The 21,780-nt window shown below is 55.0% G+C and overlaps 1 protein-coding gene across 1 annotated transcript in view; it reads left to right on the top strand.

Annotated features, from left to right (window-relative positions):
• FCGBP (Fc gamma binding protein) overlaps positions 1–19,482 on the top strand; it is a 59,336-nt gene extending 39,854 nt beyond the window's left edge. Inside the window, exons 14-21 of the mRNA XM_062020223.1 lie at positions 1,536–2,134; positions 4,106–4,673; positions 7,344–7,951; positions 10,819–11,257; positions 12,787–12,986; positions 14,960–15,334; positions 17,097–17,381; positions 19,325–19,482. Coding sequence (XP_061876207.1) covers positions 1,536–2,134; positions 4,106–4,673; positions 7,344–7,951; positions 10,819–11,257; positions 12,787–12,986; positions 14,960–15,334; positions 17,097–17,381; positions 19,325–19,327 — 3,077 coding nt within the window. The 3' untranslated portion in view covers positions 19,328–19,482. The remainder of the gene's footprint in view (positions 1–1,535; positions 2,135–4,105; positions 4,674–7,343; positions 7,952–10,818; positions 11,258–12,786; positions 12,987–14,959; positions 15,335–17,096; positions 17,382–19,324) is intronic.
• Positions 19,483–21,780: the final 2,298 nt, after the last annotated feature.

Below are 21,780 nucleotides of genomic sequence, written 5' to 3'. Positions count from 1 at the left end.
ATGTATATGGGCTCCATCATCTCCTGAGGGGTTTGGGGGGATGTGTGTGGGCTCCATCTCAGCTCCTGAGATGTTTGGGGGGACGTTTGTGGGCTCCTGATGGGTTTGGGGTGATGTGTGTGGGCTCCTGAGGGATTTGGAGCCTTGGGGTGATGTGTGTGGGCTCCATCTCAGCTCCTGGTGCGTTTGGGGTGATGGGTGTGGGCTCCTTCATCTCCTGAGGAGTTTGAGATGATGTGTGTGGGCTCCATCACAGCTCCTGAGCCTCCTGTTCAAGGGGAACCTGCTTTAGCAGGGGGGTTGTGCTGGGTGGGATCCACAGGACCCTTCCCAACCTCCACCATCCTGTGTCTCCCACATCCCAAACCCCATCCCCATTCCCACATCCCAACCCCCATCCCATTGCTCCTTCCCTCCTCATCCTCTCCCCTCTAACCCCTTCCATTCCCTCCCCACGTGCTCTGACAGAGCTGCCCCAGCCTCCTGCTCCTTGCCCTGACTGATGGGAACCTGCTTTAGCAGGGGGGTTGTGCTGGGTGGGATCCACAGGACCCTTCCCAACCTCCACCATCCTGTGTCTCCCACACCCCAAACCCCATCCCATTGCTCCTTCTCTCCCACAACTCTCTCCCCTCCTCATCCTCTCCCCTCTAACCCCTTCCATTCCCTCCCCACGTGCTCTGACAGAGCTGCCCCAGCCTCCTGCTCCTGTACCCACAGGACCCTTCCCAACCTCCACCATCCTGTGTCTCCCACATCCCAAACCCCATCCCCACTCCCACACCCCAACCCCCATCCCCACTCCCACACCTCAAACCCCCATCCCATTGCTCCTTCCCTCCTCATCCTCTCCCCTCTAACCCTTCCATTCCCTCCCCACATGCTCTGAGCTGCCCCAGCCTCCTGCTCCTTGCCCTGACTGATGGGAACCTGCTTTAGCAGGGGGGTTGTGCTGGGTGGGATCCACAGGACCCTTCCCAACCTCCACCATCCTGTGTCTCCCACACCCCAAACCCCATCCCATTGCTCCTTCTCTCCCACAACTCTCTCCCCTCCTCATCCTCTCCCCTCTAACCCCTTCCATTCCCTCCCCACGTGCTCTGACAGAGCTGCCCCAGCCTCCTGCTCCTGTACCCACAGGACCCTTCCCAACCTCCACCATCCTGTGTCTCCCACATCCCAAACCCCATCCCCACTCCCACACCCCAACCCCCATCCCCACTCCCACACCTCAAACCCCCATCCCATTGCTCCTTCCCTCCTCATCCTCTCCCCTCTAACCCCTTCCATTCCCTCCCCACGTGCTCTGACAGAGCTGCCCCAGCCTCCTGCTCCTTGCCCTGACTGATGGGAACCTGCTTTAGGAGGGGGGTTGTGCTGGGTTGGATCCACAGGACCCTTCCCAACCTCCACCATCCTGTGTCTCCCACATCCCAAACCCCATCCCCACTCCCACACCCCAACCCCCATCCCATTGCTCCTTCCCTCCTCATCCTCTCCCCTCTAACCCCTTCCATTCCCTCTCTCCCCCACAGCTTTACCCTGCCCTGAAAACAGCCACTACGAAGCCTGTGGCACAGCCTGCCCTGCCACATGCTCTGACAGAGCTGCCCCAGCCTCCTGCTCCTTGCCCTGTGTGGAAACCTGCTCCTGCAACCACGGCTTCGTGCTCAGGGGCGGCCGCTGCGTGGCCGAAGCCGACTGTGGCTGCAGCCACAACGGCCTCTCCTACAGCCCAGGGGATGAGTTCTGGGCAGATGAAGCTTGTAGCTCCTTGTGTAGGTGTGACCCAGCTTTAGGCTTGGTGGTGTGTGAGGAAAGGGGTTGTAAGGCTGGGGAGGAGTGTGTGGTGGCCAAGGGGGTGAGGAGGTGCGTGGCCAAGAGCCGCTCGGTGTGCGTGGCCACGGGGGACCCTCATTACACCACCTTCGATGGGCACCGCTACGACTTCATGGGCACCTGCGTGTACCAGCTGGCCAAGCTCTGCTCAGATGACCCAACCCTCACCCCCTTTGATGTCACTGTGGAGAACAACCACAGGGGCAACAACCTGGTGTCCTACACCAAGGATGTCACCTTGAGAGTCTACAACGTGACGCTCAGCCTCAGCCAGACGCACCCGCGGAGGCTCAAGGTGAGGGGAGAAGGAGCTGCAGGGTTGTGGCATGATGGCTGGGTGGGCTTCAGGAGGGGGTCAGGTGGGGGGTTTAGGTGGGCTGCAAGGTGATTGCAAGGTGTCTGTGTGGGATGTGAGGTCCTTGTGTGGTGTTTAGGTGGGCTGCAAGGACCTTATGTGGGGCTTAGGTGGGCTACAAGGCCATTGCATGACATCTACATGGGCTTCAAGGACCTTATGTGGGGCTTAGGTGGGCTACAAGGCCATTGCATGACATCTGGGTGGGCTTCAAGGACCTTATGTGGGGCTTAGGTGGGCTACAAGGCCATTGCATGACATCTGGGTGGGCTTCAAGGACCTTATCTGGGGCTTAGGTGGGCTCCAAGTCCCTTGTGTGATGTTTAGTTGGGCTCCAAGTCCCTTGTGTGGTGTTTAGGTGGCCTGCAAGGTCCTTGCATGACATCTGGGTGGGCTTCAAGGACCTTATGTGGGGTTTAGTTGGGCTACAAGGCCCTTGTGTGAGGTTTAGGTGGGCTCCAAGTCCCTTGTGTGATGTTTAGATGGGCTGCAAAGCCCTTGTGTGATGTTTAGTTGGGCTGCAAGGACCTTGTATGGTGTTTAAGTGGGCTACAAGACCCTTGTGTGGTGTTTAAGTGGGCTGCAAGGTCCTTGCATGACATCTGGGTGGGCTTCAAGGACCTTATGTGGGGCTTAGGTGGGCTACAAGGCCATTGCATGACATCTGGGTGGGCTGCAGGGTCCTTGTATGGTGTTTAAGTGGGCTGCAAGGTCCTTGCATGACATCTGGGTGGGCTTCAAGGACCTTATGTGGGGCTTAGGTGGGCTACAAGGCCATTGCATGACATCTGGGTGGGCTGCAAGGTCCTTGTATGGTGTTTAAGTGGCCTTCAAGGCCCCTGTATGGTGTTTAGGTGGCCTGCAAGGTCCTTGCATGACATCTGGGTGGGCTTCAAGGACCTTGTATGGTGTTTAAGTGGCCTTCAAGGCCCCTGTATGGTGTTTAGGTGGCCTGCAAGGTCCTTGCATGACATCTGGGTGGGCTTCAAGGACCTTATGTGGGGCTTAGGTGGGCTACAAGGCCATTGCATGACATCTGGGTGGGCTGCAAGGTCCTTGTATGGTGTTTAAGTGGCCTTCAAGGCCCCTGTATGGTGTTTAGGTGGCCTGCAAGGTCCTTGCATGACATCTACATGGGCTTCAAGGACCTTATGTGTGGATTAGGTGGGCTACAAGGCCATTGCATGACATCTGGGTGGGTTGCAGGGTCCTTGTATGGTGTTTAGGTGGCCTGCAAGGTCCTTGCATGACATCTGGGTGGGCTTCAAGGACCTTATGTGGGGCTTAGGTGGGCTACAAGGCCATTGCATGACATCTGGGTGGATTGCAGGGTTCTTGTATGGTGTTTAAGTGGGCTGCAAGGTCCTTGTATGGTGTTTAGGTGGGCTTCAAGGACTTTATGTGGGGCTTAGGTGGGCTACAAGGCCATTGCATGACATCTGGGTGGGTTGCAGGGTCCTTTTATGGTGTTTAAGTGGACTGCAAGGTCCTTGCATGACATCTGGGTGGGCTTCAAGGACCTTATGTGGGGCTTAGTTGGGCTGCAAGGCCATTGCATGACATCTGGGTGGGCTTCAAGGACCTTATGTGGGGCTTAGTTGGGCTACAAGTCCCTTGTGTGGTCTTTAGATGGGCTCCAAGTCCCTTGTGTGGCCTTTAGATGGGCTACAAGTCCCTGTATGGTGTTCAGGTGGCCTGCCAAGCTCATTCCACCCTCCCTGGTTGTCTTTCCAACCTCATTGCTCCCTCTCTGTGTGAGTTTCCACGTGGCACAGCCTCCAGTTGCCATCCAAACCTCTCCCATGGCATCCTCACGCCCCTCCAGCCTCTTCTCCACTGCCTTGACTTGCCCTTCCAACCCAACCTCACCCAACCCAACCTCCCCCAACCCAACCTCACCCCTTCCTCCAGGTGGATGGCATCCTGGTTGACCTCCCCTTCACCCACGAGGACAAGCTCCAGGTCTACCTCCACGGTGTCCATGGCTTCATCAAGACCGACTTCGGCCTCACCGTCACCTTCGACTGGCACAGCTACGCCCGGCTCATCCTGCCCAGCACCTACTGGGGCTCCGTCTGTGGCCTCTGTGGCAACGCCAACGGCGACCCAGGCGATGACTTGGCTTTGCCAGATGGTTCCTCAACCACTGATGAGACCCAGTTTGCCAACTCCTGGAAGGTCTCTGATGTCCCTGGTTGTTTGGCTGGTTGCAATGGATCTTGTGGTGAAGTTTGTGGCGAGAAGGAGAAACGAGCTTACCGTGGGGACAAGCACTGCGGGCTCCTGGTGAAGAAGACAGGTCCCTTTGCCTCTTGTCACCCCACCATTGACCCAACACCTTACTTTGAGGACTGTCTCTTTGACACCTGCCTCTACAAGGGGCACCAGGAGACCGTCTGCCGCTCCCTCAGCGCCTACGTCACCGCCTGCCAGAGCCAGGGGGTCACCGTTGGCCGTTGGCGCACCACGGCCTTCTGTGGTAGGTGGGGAGGGGGGGTGGGGGTGAGAAGGGGCTCCTGGGGGGGCTGGAGATGTGCTGGGGGTTGAAATCGTGGTGGTTGGGGATGAAGGTGTGGTGGGGGTTGGGGTTGGACTTGTGGGGGTGGTTGGGGTTGAGCTTATGGTGGTGGTTGGGGTTGAACTCAATGGTGGTTGGAGTTGAACTCAATGGTGGTGGTTGGGGTTGAACTCAATGGTGGTGGTTGGGGTTGAGCTCATGGTGGTGGTTGGAGTTGAACTCAATGGTGGTGGTTGGGGTTGAACTCAATGGTGATGGTTGGGGTTGAACTCAACGGTGGTGGTTGGGGTTGAGCTCATGGTGGTGGTTGGAGTTGAACTCAATGGTGGTGGTTGGAGTTGAACTCAATGGTGATGGTTGGGGTTGAACTCAATGGTGGTGGTTGGGATTGAAGGTGTGGTGATGGATGAGGTTGATCTCCTGGGGGTGGTTGGTGTTGATCTCAATGGTGGTGGTTGGGGTTGAGCTCATGGTGGTGGTTGGGGTTGAACTCAATGGTGGTGGTTGGGGTTGAGCTCATGGTGGTGGTTGGGGTTGAGCTCATGGTGGTGGTTGGGGTTGAACTCAATGGTGGTGGTTGGAGTTGAACTCAATGGTGATGGTTGGGGTTGAACTCAATGGTGATGGTTGGGGTTGAACTCAATGGTGGTGGTTGGGGTTGAACTCATGGTGGTGGTTGGGGTTGAACTCAATGGTGGTGGTTGGGGTTGAACTCATGGTGGTGGTTGGGGTTGAACTCAATGGTGGTGGTTGGGGTTGAACTCAATGGTGGTGGTTGGGATTGAAGGTGTGATGGATGAGATTGAACTCATGATGGTGATTGGGGTTGAACTCAATGGTGGTGGTTGGGGTTGAGCTCACGGTGGTGATTGGGGTTGAACTCAATGGTGGTGGTTGGGATTGAACTCAATGGTGGTGTTTGGGGTTGAACTCAATGGTTATAGTTGGGGCTGAACTCAATGATGGTTATTGGGGTTGAACTCAATGGTGGTTGGGATTGAACTCAATGGTGATGGTTGGGATTGAACTCAATGGTGGTTGGGGCTGAACTCAATGGTGGTTGGGGTTGAACTCAATGGTGGTTGGGATTGAACTCAATGATGGTGGTTGGGGCAGAACTCAATGATGTTGATTGGAGTTGAACTCAATGGTGGTTGGGATTGAACTCAATGATGATTATTGAGGTTGAACTCAGTGGTGATGGTTGGGATTGAACTCAATGCTTATGGTTGGGGCTGAACTCAATGATGGTGGTTGGGGTTGAACTCAATGGTGGTTGGGGCTGAACTCAATGGTTATGATTGGGATTGAACTCAATGGTTATGATTGGGATTGAACTCAATGGTTATGATTGGGATTGAACTCAATGGTGGTGGTTGGGGCTGAACTCCTAGGAGTGATTGGGATTGAACTCAATGGTGGTTGGGGTTGAACTCAATGGTGATGGTTGGGGTTGAACTCAATGGTGGTTGGGGTTGAGCTCAATGGTGGTGGTTGGGGCTGAACTCAATGGTGGTGGTTGGGATTGAACTCAATGGTGGTTGGGGCTGAACTCAATGGTGGTTGGGATTGAACTCAATGGTGATGGTTGGGGTTGAACTCAATGGTGGTTGGGATTGAACTCAATGGTGATGGTTGGGATTGAACTCAATGGTGATGGTTGGGATTGAACTCAGTGATGGTTGGGGTTGAACTCAATGGTGGTTGGGATTGAACTCAATGGTGGTTGGGGTTGAACTCAATGGTGGTTGGGATTGAACTCAATGGTGGTTGGGGTTGAACTCAATGGTGGTTGGGATTGAACTCAATGGTGGTTGGGGTTGAACTCAATGGTGGTTGGGGTTGAACTCAATGGTGGTTATTGAGGTTGAACTCAATGGTGGTTGGGGCTGAACTCAATGGTGGTTATTGAGGTTGAACTCAATGGTGGTTGGGGCTGAACTCAATGGTGGTTGGGGTTGAACTCAATGGTGGTTGGGATTGAACTCAATGGTGATGATTGGGGTTGAACTCAATGGTTATGATTGGGGTTGAACTCAATGGTGGTGGTTGGGGCTGAACTCCTAGGAGTGATTGGGATTGAACTCAATGGTGGTTGGGATTGAACTCAATGGTGATGGTTGGGGTTGAACTCAATGGTGGTTATTGAGGTTGAACTCAATGGTGGTTGGGGCTGAACTCAATGGTTATGGTTGGGGCTGAACTCAATGATGGCTATTGAGGTTGAACTCAATGGTGGTTGGGGTTGAACTCAATGGTGGTGGTTGGGGTTGAACTCAATGGTCATGGTTGGGGTTGAACTCAATGGTGGTTGGGATTGAACTCAATGGTGGTGGTTGGGATTGAACTCAATGGTGGTTGGGGTTGAACTCAATGATGTTGATTGGGATTGAACTCAATCGTGGTTGGGATTGAACTCAATGATGGTTACTGAGGTTGAACTCAGTGGTGATGGTTGGGATTGAACTCAATGGTGGTTGGGGCTGAACACAATGATGGTTATTGAGCTTGAACTCAATGGTGGTTGGGGTTGAACTCAATGGTCATGGTTGGGGTTGAACTCAATGACATCGATTGAGTCTGTTGACCGCCCCTCAGAGCCTCTTCCCCTCTCCTCCCCCCCCCTCCCAGGCCTCATCTGCCCTCCCAACCAACACTACGAGCTCTGTGGCCCCTCTTGCCCATCCACATGCCACAGCCTGAGCCAAACAGAACCCTGTGACCCATCCTCGCCGTGTGCCGAGGGCTGCTTCTGCGACGCCGGCTTCATCCTCAGCGGCTCCTCCTGCGTCCCCCAGTCCCACTGCGGCTGCGTCCACGGCGGCCGCTACTACCAACCCGGCCAACACTTCACCCCCTGCCCAAAGTGCAGCCAGAGCTGTGTGTGCAAAGGCTCTGGGGTGGTGGAGTGTCACCCAGGGGGTTGTGAGGAAGGGGAGGAGTGTGAGGTGAGGGACGGCGTCCGCGGTTGTTACCCCACGGGTTGTGGCCGTTGCCAAATGTTGGGTCCCGGCGTCTTCAGCGCCTTGGATGGGCGACTGGTGAGCTGTGGCTCTGGTAACTACACCCTACTTGAGGCTGAAGGCCCTGAGGAGAGCTCCCTGGTGCCTTTCGTGGTGGAGGTGGAGGAGGAAGAGGAGGAGGAGGAAGGAGGAGAGGGGTCGGCCATCCGGCGGCTGCTGGTCACGGCGCGCGGCGTCACCGTGGCCATGGAGAGGGGCGAGAGCTGGGAGGTGACGGTGAGTTGTGGAGGGGGCTGTTGGGGCTCCTCTGGTGCCAAGTGCTGGTGTGGAGGAGGGGTGCAGAGCTGGGTTTTGGGGTGTAAAGGCACTGGTGGGGGTGGATAGAGGGATATGAGGTGGTTTTGGGGGGGGGGACAGGTATTTTGGGGTGCAGAGCCACGCTTGGGGGGGGGGTTGGGTGTTGGGGGGAACAGCAGGAGGTGCAGGACAGATTTTGGGGTGCAAAATCCACTCTGAGGTGCCCAATGGGATGTTTGTGACCAATTTTGGGGTGCAAAACCTACTCTAGGATGCCCAATAGGATGTTTGTGACCAATTTTGGGGTGCAAAACCCACCCTGGGGTGCCCAACAGGACGTTTAGGAGCTATTTTGGGGTGCAAAACCCACCCTGGGGTGCCCAATGGGACATTTAGGAGCTATTTTGGGGTGTAAAACCCACTTTGAGGTACCCAACAGGATGTTTGTGACCAATTTTGGGGTGCAAAACCTACTCTAGGATGCCCAATAGGATGTTTGTGACCAATTTTGGGGTGCAAAACTCACCCTGGGGTGCCCAATAGGACATTTAGGAGCTATTTTGGGGTGCAAAACCCAACCTGGGGTGCCCAATGGGATGTTTGTGACCAATTTTGGGGTGCAAAACCCACTCTGAGGTACCCAACAAGATGTTTGTGACCAATTTTGGGGTGCAAAACCCTTCCTGGGGTGCCCATTGGGACATTTAGGAGCTATTTTGGGGTGCAAAACCCACTCTGGGGTGCCCAATGGGATGTTTGTGACCAATTTTGGGGTGCAAAACTCACCCTGGGGTGCTCAACAGGACATTTGGGACCTATTTTGGGCTGAAAATCCCCCTTTTTGTGCTTCCCAATAACATTTGGGACCTATTTTGGGCTGAAAACCCCACTTTTGTGTTCCCAGCAAGACATTTGGGACCTATTTTGGGGTGAAAACTCCCCTTTTTGTGTTCCCAGTAACATTTGGGACCTATTTTGGGGTGAAAACCCCCCTCTGAGGAGCAACCAGGACATTTGGCACCTATTTTGGGGTGAAAACCCCCCTTTTTGTGCTTCCCAGTAACATTTGGGACCTATTTTGGGCTGAAAACCCCCCTTTTGTGTTCCCAGCAAGACATTTGGGACCTATTTTGGGCTGAAAACCCCCTTTTTGTGCTTCCCAGTAACAATTGGGGCCTATTTTGGGCTGAAAACCCCCCTTTTGTGTTCCCAGCAAGACATTTGGGACCTATTTTGGGCTGAAAACCCCCTTTTTGTGTTCCCAGTAACATTTGGCACCTATTTTGGGCTGAAAACCCCCCTTTTTGTGCTTCCCAGTGTCATTTGGGACCTACTTTGGGCTGAAAACCCCCCTTTTGTGTTCCCAGCCAGACATTTGGGACCTATTTTGGGCTGAAAACCCCCCTTTTGTGTTCCTAGCAAGACATTTTGGACCTATTTTGGAGTGAAAACCTCCTTTTTTGTGGTTCCCAGCAAGGTGTGGGACCTATTTTGGACTGAAAACCTCCCTTTGAGGTGCCACCAGGACATTTGGCACCTATTTTGGGCTGAAAACCCCCTTTTTGTGGTTCCCAGCAACGTGTGGGACCTATTTTGGGGTGAAAACCCCCCTTTTTTGTTCCCAGCAAGACATCTGGTACCTATTTTGGGCTGAAAACCCCCTTTTTGTGCTTCCCAGTAACAACTGGGGCCTATTTTGGGCTGAAAACCCCCCTTTTGTGTTCCCAGCAAGACATTTGGGACCTATTTTGGGCTGAAAACCCCCCTTTTTGTGTTCCCAGTAACATTTGGGACCAATTTTGGGCTGAAAACCCCCCTTTTTGTGTTCCCAGTAACATCTGGTACCTATTTTGGGCTGAAAACCCCCTTTTTGTGCTTCCCAGTAACATTTGGGACCTATTTTGGTCTGAAAACCCCCCTTTTTTTGCTTCCCAGTAACATTTGGGACCTATTTTGGGCTGAAAACAGCCCTTTGAGGTGCCACCAGGACATTTTGGACCTATTTTGGGCTGAAAATCCCCCTTTTTGTGCTTCCCAGTGTCATTTGGGACCTATTTTGGGCTGAAAACCCCCTTTTTGTGTTCCCAGCCAGACATTTGGGACCTATTTTGGGTTGATAACCCCCCTTTTTGTGCTTCCCAGTAACATTTGGTACCTATTTTGGGCTGAAAACAGCCCTTTGAGGTGCCACCAGGACATTTTGGACCTATTTTGGGCTGAAAATCCCCCTTTTTGTGCTTCCCAATAACATTTGGGACCTATTTTGGGCTGAAAACCCCCCTTTTGTGTTCCCAGCAAGACATTTGGGACCTATTTTGGGCTGAAAACCCCCCTTTTTGTGTTCCCAGTAACATTTGGGACCAATTTTGGGCTGAAAACCCCCCTTTTTGTGCTTCCCAGTAACATTTGGGACCTATTTTGGGCTGAAAACCCCCCTTTTTGTGCTTCCCAGTAACATTTGGGACCTATTTTGGGCTGAAAACCCCCCTTTTGTGTTCCCAGCAAGACATTTGGCACCTATTTTGGGCTGAAAACCCCCCTTTTTGTGCTTCCCAGTAACATTTGAGACCTATTTTGGGGTGAAAACCCGCCTTTTTGTGCTTCCCAGTAACATTTGGCACCTATTTTGGGCTGAAAACCCCCCTTTTTGTGCTTTCCAGTGTCATTTGGGACCTATTTTGGGCTGAAAACCCCCTTTTTGTGTTCCCAGCAAGACATTTGGGACCTATTTTGGGGTGAAAACCCCCCTTTTTGTGTTCCCAGTAACATCTGGTACCTATTTTGGGCTGAAAACCCCCCTTTTTGTCTTCCCACCCCACCACCCTCCCCACCTCCCCTTCCCTCAGGTGGACGGCGAACGGCAGCAGCTCCCCCTGTGGCTTTTGGGGGGTTCCCTGGGGGTGTCCCAAGAAGGAACCCACCGTGTGCTCCAAGTTGAGGGTGGCCCCAAGCTCCTGTTCGATGGCAGCTCCTACGTCCTGCTCACCCTCCCTGGCACCTACCGGCGTGTCGGTGGCCTCTGTGCCAACCCCAGCTGCCAGCCCCCTGCCACCCTTTGCCAGGCTGAGGCTGACCTGGGGCCCTGTGGGCTGCTGGAAGAGGCCAAAGGCCCTTTTGCTGGCTGCCACCAGCTGGTGCCACCGGCAGAGCACGTGGCTGCGTGTGCCAAGGCGCAGTGTCGGGAGCCCGGCGCTGCCACGCTGTGCCGCAGCCTCCAGGCCTATGCTGCAGCCTGCCAGGCGGCTGGAGGGAGCCTCAGGGAGTGGAGGGAGGAGGCCAAGTGTCGTGAGTGGCTGCAGGGGGAGTGGGGTAGGGGGGAGGGATTGCAGGGGTTGCATGCAGTGGGGTTGCAGGTCTGCAGGGGAGAGGTGGTTGCATGCAGCGGGGTTGCATTCCTGCAAGGGAGGGGTGGTTGCATGCAGTGGGGTTGTAATTCAGCAGGGGAGGGGTGGTTGCATGCAGTGGGTTGTATTCCTGCAGGGGAGAGGTGGTTGCATGCACTGGGGTTGCATTCCTGCAAGGGAGAGGTGGTTGCATGCAGCAGGGTTGTAATTCAGTAGGGTGGTTGCATGCAGTGGGGTTGCAGATCTGCAGGGGAGGGGTGGTTGCATGCAGCAGGGTTGTAATTCAGCAGGGTGGTTGCATGCAGTGGGGTTGCAGATCTGCAGGGGAGGGGTGGTTGCATGCAGTGGGGTTGAATTTCTGCAAGGGAGGGGTGGTTACATGCAGCAAGGGTTGCAGATCTGCAGGGGAGAGGTGGTTGCATGCAGCAGGGGTTGCAGATCTGCAAGGGAGAGGTGGTTGCATGCAGCAGGGTTGCATTCCTGCAAGGGAGGGGTGGTTACATGCAGCAAGGGTTGCAGATCTGCAGGGGAGAGGTGGTTGCATGCACCCCCCAAATCCCACAACCCCACCCCCCAAATCCCACAACCCCCCCAAATCGAACAACCCCCCCCAAATCGAACAACCCCCCGCAAATCCCACAACCCACCCCAATCCTACAACCCCCCCAAATCCCACAGCCCCCCAAATCCCACCACCCAAAATTCCACACCCCACCCCCAAATCCCACAACCCCCCCAAATCCCACAATCCCCACCCCAAATCCCACAATCCCCACCCCAAATCCCACAACCCCCCCCAAATCCCACCACCCCACCCCCCAAATCCCCCCCAAATCCCACAACCCCACCCCAAATCCCCCCCAAATCCCACCCCCCAAATCCCACAACCCCACTCCCCAAATCCCACAACCCCCCCCAAATCCCACCCCCCAAAACCCACAACCCCCCCAAATCCCACAATCCCCACCCCAAATCCCACAACCCCCCCCAAATCCCACCACCCCACCCCCCAAATCCCACAACCCCCCAAATCCCCCCCCAAATCCCACAACCCCACCCCAAATGCCCCCCCCAAATCCCACCATCCCACCCCAAATCCCACAACCCCCCCAATCCCACAACCCCATCCCCCAAATCCCACCCCACCCCCAAATCCCTCACCCCCCCCAAATTCCCCCCCAAATCCCACAACCCCACCCCCTAAATCCCACCCCACCCCCAAATCCCACACCCCCCCCAAATTCCCCCTAAATCCCACAACCCATCCCCCAAATCCCACCCCCCCAAATCCCACAACCCCCCCAAATCCCACCCCCCATCCCCCAAATCCCACACCCCCCAAATCCCCCCCAAATCCCACAACCCCCCCAAATCTCACAAACCCCACAACCCCCCCAAATCCCTCACCCCCCCAAATCCCACAATCCACCCCCTCAACGACCTCTCCCCTCCTGTTCCTTGCCCCTGCAGCCATGTCCTGCCCCCCTCACAGCACCTACAGCCTGTGTGCCCGCAGCTGCAGCGGCTCCTGCGCCGGGCTCTCGGCAGAGCCCCCCTGTACCCACCGATGCTTCGAGGGCTGCCAGTGCCAGGGGGGGTTCGTGGCCGACGGCGCCCGCTGCGTCCCCCCCGACGCCTGCGGCTGCCTGCACCAGGGGCGCTACTTCCACGTGGGTCCCAGCACCTTCTTCTTGCCCCATCTCCTTCTATTTGCCCTCAATCTCCTTCTATTTGCCCTCCATCTCCTTCTATTTGCCCTCCATCTCCTTCTATTTGCCCCCATCTCCTTCTTATGGCACCTTCCTTCTTCTTCTTGCCCCTTCTCCTTCTATTTGCCCTCAATCTCCTTCTTATTGCACCCTCCTTCTTCTATTTGCCCTCCATCTCCTCCTATTTGCCTCCATCTCCTTCTTCTTGCCCCATCTCCTCCTATTTGCTCCATCTCCTTCTGTTTGCCCCCATCTCCTTCTTATTGCACCCTCCTTCTTCTTTTTGCCCTCCATCTCTTTCTTCTAGCCCCATCTCCTTCTTCTTGCCCCATCTCCTTCTATTTGCCTCCATCTCCTTCTTTTTGCTCCCTCCTTCTTCTTTTTGCCCCCATCTCCTTTTTGCCCCATCTCCTTCTTCTATTTGCCCTCAATCTCCTTCTTCTTGCCCCTTCTCCTTCTGTTTGCCCCCATCTCCTTCTTATTGCACTTTCCTTCTTCTTCTTGCCCCATCTCCTTCTATTTGCCCTCAATGTCCTTCTATTTGCCTCCATCTCCTTCTTCTTGCCCCTTCTCCTTCTATTTGCCCTCAATCTCCTTCTGTTTGCCCTCAATCTCCTTCTATTTGCCCCCATCTCCTTCTATTTGCACCCTCCTTCTTCTTCTTGCCCCATCTCCTTCTGTTTGCCTCCATCTCCTTCTATTTGCCTCAATCTCCTTCTGTTTGCCCTCAGTCTCCTTCTTCTTGCCCCATTTCCTTCTATTTGCCCTCAATCTCCTTCTATTTGCCCCCATCTCCTTCTTATTGCACCCTCCTTCTTCTTCTTGCCCCATCTCCTTCTATTTGCCCTCAATCTCCTTCTTCTTGCCCCTTCTCCTTCTATTTGCCCTCAATCTCATCCTTCTTGCCCCATCTCCTTCTATTTGCCCTCCATCTCCTTCTATTTGCCCTCCATCTCCTTCTATTTGCCCTCAATCTCCTTCTGTTTGCCCTCAATCTCCTTCTTCTTGCCCCATCTCCTTCTATTTGCCCTCAATCTCCTTCTATTTGCCTCCATGTCCTTCTTCTTGCCCCCATCTCCTTCTATTTGCCCTCAATCTCCTTCTATTTGCCCTCCATCTCCTTCTATTTGCCCCCATCTCCTTCTTATTGCACCCTCCTTCTTCTTCTTGCCCCTTCTCCTTCTATTTGCCCTCAATCTCCTTCTATTTGCCCTAAATCTCCTTCTATTTGCCCTCAATCTCCTTCTTCTTGCCCCTTCTCCTTCTATTTGCCCTCAATCTCCTTCTATGTGCCCTCAATCTCCTTCTATTTGCCCCCATCTCCTTCTTATTGCACCCTCCTTCTTCTTCTTGCCCCATCTCCTTCTATTTGCCCTCCATCTCCTTCTTCTTGCCCCATTTCCTTCTATTTGCCCTCAATCGCCTCCTATTTGCCCTAAATCTCCTTCTATTTGCCCTCAATCTCTTTCTTCTTGCCCCATCTCCTTCTGTTTGCCTCCATCTCCTTCCATTTGCCCTCAATCTCCTTCTGTTTGCCCTCAGTCTCCTTCTTCTTGCCCCATTTCCTTCTATTTGCCCTCAATCTCCTTCTATTTGCCCCCATCTCCTTCTTATTGCACCCTCCTTCTTCTTCTTGCCCCATCTCCTTCTATTTGCCCTCAGTCTCCTTCTGTTTGCCCTCAGTCTCCTTCTATTTGCCCCATCTCCTTCTATTTGCCCCCATCTCCTTCTTATTGCACCCTCCTTCTTCTTCTTGCCCCATCTCCTTCTTTTTGCCCTCAATCTCCTTCTATTTGCCCCCTCCTTCTTCTTCTTGCCCTATCTCCTTCTATTTGCCCCCTTCCCCCTTTTACCCCCTCCTTCCCCCCCCCACCCTTTCCCCTCCATCCCCCCAACCTTTGGTGACCTTCCCCCATCCCTCCCACCCTCCCCAGATCGCCCAGACCATCCTGTCCCCGGACTGCCGGCAGCTCTGCACGTGCCGTGCGCCGGGATCCGTCCAGTGCCGCGCCACCTCCTGCCCCTTTGGCCAGTCCTGTGGCCTCAAGGATGGACTTCGAGCCTGCCTGGACCAACCAGGACGTTGCACTTTGGCTCCAGCAGCTCGTTTCATCTCCTTTGACCAAGCCACTGGCACCACCACGGCCACGGGCACCTACGTGGTGGCCACCGTGTGTGACCCTCAACATCCCGCGTGGTTCCGGCTCTTGGTTGACGTTGGGGTGGTCAAAGAGCATCCAAGCGTGGTGGCTCTTCACCTCTACAGCTCCAGAGCCTTTGTCACCATCAAGAGGGACAAGATGGTTTGGGTAGGTTGTTTCTTAGCTAAAAAGTCCTGATTTGTGAGCAAAATGGTTGGTTTGGTGGTTGAGAGGTGGGAAAGGCCATCACCGTGGCGTCAGGGCCATGGTGACCTTCACCCACCAAGGCTTGAGACACCATCTCCTGGGGGTGGGGAAAGGGGATGGAGAAAGGCCCAAAAGAGGGTGAAAGGGCTGGAAATGAAGGGCAGGAGGACCCCCAGAGAGGGGGAAAGTTAATGAGAGGAGTTTGAGGGGAAAAAGTGGGGGTTTGGTAGGTTTTGGAGGGAAAAGTGGGGTTTTGGTGGAGTTCTGAGGGAAAAGTGGGAATTTGGTGGGATTTGAGGGAAAAGTGGGGTTTTGGTGGGTTTTGGAGGGAAAAGTGGGGTTTTGGTGGAGTTTTGAGGGAAAAGTGGGAATTTGGTGGAGTTTGAGGGGGAAAAGTGGGGTTTTGGTAGGTTTTGGCGGGAAAAGTGGGGTTTTGGTGGAGTTTGAGGGGAAAAAGTGGGGGTTTGGTGGAGTTTGAGGGGAAAAGTGGGGGTTTGGTGGAGTTTGAGGAGAAAAATTGAGGGTTTGGTGGAGTTCTGATGGGAAAAGTGGGGGGTTGGTGGAGACTGGGGGGAAAAAGTGGGGTTTGAGGGGAAAAAGTGGGGTTTTGGTGGAGTTCTGAGGGGAAATGTGTTGGTTTGGTGGGTTTTGGAGGGAAAAGGTGGGGTTTTGGTGGAGTTCTGAGTGAAAAGTGGGGTTTTGGTGGAGTTTTGAGGGGAAAGGTGGGGATTTGGTGGAGTTTGAGGGGAAAAAGTGGGTTTTAGGTGGAGTTCTGAGGGGAAATGTGTTGTTTTGGTAGGTTTTGGAGGGAAAAGTGGGGTTTTGGTGGAGTTTGAGGGGAAAAGTGAGAATTTGGTGGAGTTTGAGGGGAAAAAGTGGGTTTTAGGTGGAGTTCTGAGGGGATTTGTGTTGTTTTGGTGGGTTTTGGAGAGAAAAGGTGGGGTTTTGTGGAGGTTTGAGGGGAAAAGTGGGGGTTTGGTGGAGATTGGGAGGAAAAAGTGGAGTTCTGAGGGGAAAAGTGGGGTTTGGTGGAGTTTTGAGGGGAAAAATGGGTTTTTGGTGGAGTTCTGAGGGGAAATGTGTTGGTTTGGTGGGTTTTGGAGGGAAAAGGTGGGGTTTTGTGGAGTTTGAGGGGAAAAAGTGGGGTTTAGGTGGAGTTCTGAGTGAAAAGTGAGGTTTTGGTGGAGTTTTGAGGGGAAAGGTGGGAATTTGGTGGAGTTTGAGGGGAAAAGTGGGGTTTAGGTGGAGTTCTGAGGGGAAAAGTGTTGTTTTGGTGGGTTTTGGAGGGAAAAGTGGGAATTTGGTGGAGTTTGAGGGGAAAAAGTGGGGTTTAGGTGGAGTTCTGAGGGGAATTGTGTTATTTTGGTGGATTTTGGAGGGAAAAGTGGGGGTTTGGTAGAGTTTGAGGGAAAAAGTGGGGTTTTGATGGATTTCTGTGGGGAAATGTATTGGTTTGGTGGGTTTTGGAGGGAAAAGGTGGGGTTTGGTGGAGTTTTGAGGAGAAAAGTGGTGGTTGGGTGGAGTTCTGAGGGGAAAAATGGGGTTTGGTGGAGTTTTGAGGAGAAATGTCTTGTTTTGGTGGGTTTTGGAGGGAAAACTTGGGGTTTGCTGGAGTTTTGAGGGGAAAAGTGGAGTTTGGTGGAGTTTGAGGGGAAAAAGTGGTGTTCTGGTGGGTTTCTGAGTGAAAAGTGGAGCCTCATCTCCATCTTGGTGTCTTTCCCAGGTCAATGGGGTCCCAGCTCCTCTCCCCGTCCAGGTCTCTGACACTTTGACCATCACAGAGACCCGAGGAACCATCTGGATCACCCAAAAACCCCACCTGCAGCTCGGCCTCAGCCCCCTTGGGGAGGTGACAGTGACAGTGGCCCAAGAGCTGAGGCAGCAGCTCTGTGGGATGTGTGGCAACTACGACGGGAACACGGCCAACGACCTCCAAGGGCCCGATGGCAAGCTGGTGGGAGACATGGCGGCCCTGGCCAAGGCCTGGAGAGCCCCTGACTTCACCCATGTGAGTGTCCCCAGGAGGTGACAACGTGAGGTGTTGGTTTTTGGGGTGGTTTTGGGTGGGATTTATCCTCCTTGCACTTCCCAGCTCAGCCCTGGTTGTGTTTCCATAGGCCACAACCATGAGGAACCACCTCTCCCTTGCTTCCATCTTCATTTTTAACCACATTTGGCTTCTTTTCTCACCCTTTTCATCCCAGGAGAGCGTCATCTCCACCCCACCATCACCAAAAGACCTTCCTCCATCAGCCCAGCCTTCAGATTAACCAAAACCCCCCTTTTTTCCCCCACCAGTTCCACACCAAGCCACCTTGTGTGGTGTCCTTCATCAACATATCTCTGCCCATCCCTCCACGTTCACCAAAATGCCCTTTTTTAGGACTGTTTTAATACAAAGGAACCCCCCACACAAGAACCATCTTCATCCCAAAAGCATCCCGAGGTCTTCATCCACCTGAATCCTTTGGATTAACCAAAATCATCCTTTTTTCCCCTCAAATCAGGCCCAAAATCACCTGCAAGGAACCAAAAGGGCCTGAAAGGAGGAGAAAGGGGATCAAAATGGGGTGAAGGGACACAAAATAGTGTGAAAGGGATCAAAATGATGTGGGAAGTGCCCCAAAAAGAGTGGAAAGAGCCTAAAACGATGATGAAAAGGCCCAAGAAGGAGTAAAAGAGACCAAAATGGGATGAAGGGGCCCCAAATGAAGGGGAAGGGGCTCAAAAAGAGAGGAATTGGGCCCAAAATGAAGGGGAAAGGGCCCAAAATGAAGGGGAAAGGGCCCAAAAAGGCAATGAAAGGGCCCAAAACAGGGTAAAAGGGCCCAAAACAGGATGAAGGGGCCCAAAAAGAGAGGAAATGGGCCCAAAATGAAGGGGAAAGGGCCTAAAAAGGCAATGAAAGGGCCCAAAAGAGGGTAAAAAGGCCCAAAATAGGATGAAGGGGCCTAAAATAGGGTGAAGGAGCCCAAAAAGAGAGGAAATGGGCCCAAAATGGGATGAAGGAGCCCAAACTGAAGGGGAAAGGGCCCAAAAAGGCAATGAAAAGGCCCAAAACAGGGTTAAAAGGCCCAAAATAGGATGAAGGGGCCTAAAATGGGATGAAGGGGCCCAAAAAGAGAGGAAATGGGCCCAAAATGGGATAAAGGGGCCCAAACTGAAGGGGAAAGGGCATAAAAAGGCAATGAAAATGCCCAAAATAGGGTAAAAAGGCCTAAAAAGGCAATGAAAAGGCCCAAAATAGGGTGAAAAGGCCCAAAATAGGGTAAAAAGGCCCAAAATAGGGATGAAGGAGCCCAAAAAGAGAGGAAATGGGCCCAAAATGAAGTAAAAGAGCCCAAAATGGGATGAAAGGGCCTAAAATGAAGGGGAAAGGGCCCAAAAAGAGAGGAAATGGGCCCAAAATGAAGGGGAAAGGGCACGAAAAGGCAATGAAAAGGCCCAAAACAGGGTAAAAAGGCCCAAAATAGGATGAAGAGGCCCAGAATACGGTGAAGGAGCCCAAAAAGAGAGGAAATGGGCCAAAAATGAAGTAAAAGAGCCCAAAATGGGATGAAAGGGCCCAAATTGAAGGAGAAAGGGCCCAAAAAGGCAATGAAAGGGCCCAAAACAGGGTAAAAAGGCCCAAAATAGGATGAAGGGGCCTAAAATAGGGTGAAGGAGCCCAAAAAGAGAGGAAATTGGCCCAAAATGAAGGGGAAAAGGCCCAAAAAGGCAACGAAAAGGCCCAAAATAGGGTAAAAAGGCCCAAAATGGGATGAAGGGGCCTAAAATAGGGATGAAGGAGTCCAAAAAGAGAGGAAATGGGCCCAAAATGGAGGGGAAAGGGCCCACAATGGGATGAAGGGGCCCAAAAAGAGAGGAAATGGGCCCAAAATTAAGGGGAAAGGGCCCAAAAAGAGGGAAACCAGCCCCCCCTCACCCCTTTTTGTGCTGTTTTTCACCCAGTGAGGATGAGGAGGAGACGAGACCCCGAGGCCAAACCCTCCCTGGAGCCTGAGGAGCTGTTTCCCACCCCCCCACACCCCAAAACTGAGGGGTTTCACCCCAAAATCCCCCCCTTGTGTTTGCAATAAACTCCCTGATTTAGGGGGAAAAAAGGGAAACGGAGTGGGGGGATTGTTTTGGGGGGTCCTGGATGGTTTGGGGGGGTTTCTGATGCCCCTGAGGGTCCTGGGGGGGCTTGGGGGGGTCTCAGGGACCCCACTTGCCCCTGGGGGGGGGTTGGGGGGGATCTTGGGTACCCCAAATGCCCTGGGGGGGTCTTGGGGGGGGTCTTGGGTACCCTGGGGGGGGTCTCAGGGACCCCAATTGCCCCTGGGGGGGTCTTGGGGGGGGTCTTGGGTACCCTGGGGGGGGGTCTTGGGTACCCCAAATGCCCTGAGGGGGGGGTTGGGGGGGGTCTTGGGTACCCCAAATGCCCTGGGGGGGTCTTGGGGGGGGTCTTGGGTACCCTGGGGGGGGGTCTCAGGGACCCCAATTGCCCCTGGGGGGGGATTGGGGGGGATCTTGGGTACCCCAAATGCCCTGGGGGGGATTTGGGGGGGGTCTTGGGTACTCTGGGGGGGGTCTCAGGGACCCCAATTGCCCCTCGGGGGGTCTTGGGGGGGATCTTGGGTACCCTGGAAGGGGTCTCAGGGACCCCAACTGCCCGTGGGGGGGGTTGGGGGGGGGTCTTGGGTACCCCAAATGCCCTGGGGGGGTCTTGGGGGGGGTCTCGGGTACCCTGGGGGGGGTCTTGGGTACCCCAAATGCCCTGAGGGGGGGGTTGGGGGGGGGTCTTGGGTACCCCAAATGCCCTGGGGGGGTCTTGGGGGGGGGTCTTGGGTACCCTGGGGGGGGTCTCAGGGACCCCAAATGCCCTGGGGGGGGTCTTGGGGGGGATCTTGGGTACCCCAAATGCCCTGGGGGGGATTTGGGGGGGGTCTTGGGTACTCTGGGGGGGGTCTCAGGGACCCCAATTGCCCCTGGGGGGGTCTTGGGGGGGATCTTGGGTACCCCAAATGCCCTGGGGGGGATTTGGGGGGGGGTCTTGGGTACCCTGGGGGGGGTCTCAGGGACCCCAAATGCCCCTGGGGGGGTCTTGGGGGGGGGGCTTGGGTACCCTGGGGGGGGTCTCAGGGACCCCAATTGCCCCTGGGGGGGGGGATTTGGGGGGGATCTTGGGTACCCCAAATGCCCTGGGGGGGGGTCCCCTTCATCCCAGTCCCCCCCAGTATCCCCCCCTAACGCCACCAGTCACTCCCAGTGACTCCCAGTTTGTCCCAGTCCCCCCAGTATCCCCCCCCAAAGCCCCCACTCACTCCCAGTCACTCCCAGTCCCCCCCCAGTTTGTCTCAGTCCCCCCCAGTATCCCCCTCAACACCCCCCAGTCCATCCCAGTTCATCCCAGTCCCCCCCAGTATCCTCCCACAACGCCCCCACTCACTCCCAGTCACTCCCAGTCAGCCCCCAGTTTATCCCAGTTATCCCCCAGTATCCCCCCCCAACACCCCCCAGTCACTCCCAGTCAGCCTCCAGTTCATCCCAGTTACCCCCAGTATCCCCCCCAAAGCCCCCACTCACTCCCAGTCACTCCCAGTCCCCCCCCAGTTTGTCTCAGTCCCCCCCAGTATCCCCCCCAACACCCCCAGTCCTCCCAGTCACCCCCCAGTCCATCGCAGTTCATCCCAGTCCCCCCAGTATCCCCCCTCAACGCCCCCCCAGTCCTCCCAGTCACTCCCAGTTTGTCCCAGTCCCCCCAGTATCCCCCCCAACGCCCCCCCAGTCCTCCCAGTCACTCCCAGTCTGCCCCAGTCCCCCCCAGTATCCCCCCCAACGCCCCCCCATTCCTCCCAGTCACTCCCAGTCCCCTCCCAACGCCCCCTCCCAACATTCCCATCCCCCTCCCCACTCCCTCCACCCCCCCCCACCCCGTTCCTAGTCCCTCCCAGTTCATCCCAGTCCCCCCCAGTATCGCCCCTCAACACCCCCCAGTCCTCCCAGTCACCCCCTAGTCCATCCCAGTTCATCCCAGTCCCCCCCAGTATCCCCCCTCCAACGCCCCCCCAGTCCTCCCAGTCACCCCCCAGTCCATCCCAGTTCATCCCAGTCTCCCCAGTATCCCCCCTCAACGCCCCCCCAGTCCTCCCAGTCACTCCCAGTTTGTCCCAGTCCCCCCCAGTATCCCCCCCAACGCCCCCCCAGTCCTCCCAGTCCCCCCCAGTCCCCTCCCAACGCCCCCTCCCAACATTCCCATCCCCCTCCCCACTCCCCCCACCGCCCCCACCCCGTTCCTGGTCCCTCCCAGTTCATCCCAGTACCCCCCAGTATCCCCCTCCAACGCCCCCCCAGTCCTCCCAGTCACTCCCAGTTTGTCCCAGTCCCCCCAGTATCCCCCTCCAACGCCCCCCCAGTCCTCCCAG

The sequence above is a fragment of the Colius striatus genome, unplaced genomic scaffold, assembly GCF_028858725.1.
Source record: "Colius striatus isolate bColStr4 unplaced genomic scaffold, bColStr4.1.hap1 scaffold_84, whole genome shotgun sequence".
NCBI classification, from domain to species: Eukaryota; Metazoa; Chordata; class Aves; order Coliiformes; family Coliidae; genus Colius; species Colius striatus.
This window is presented reverse-complemented; position numbering and strand designations above follow the sequence as displayed.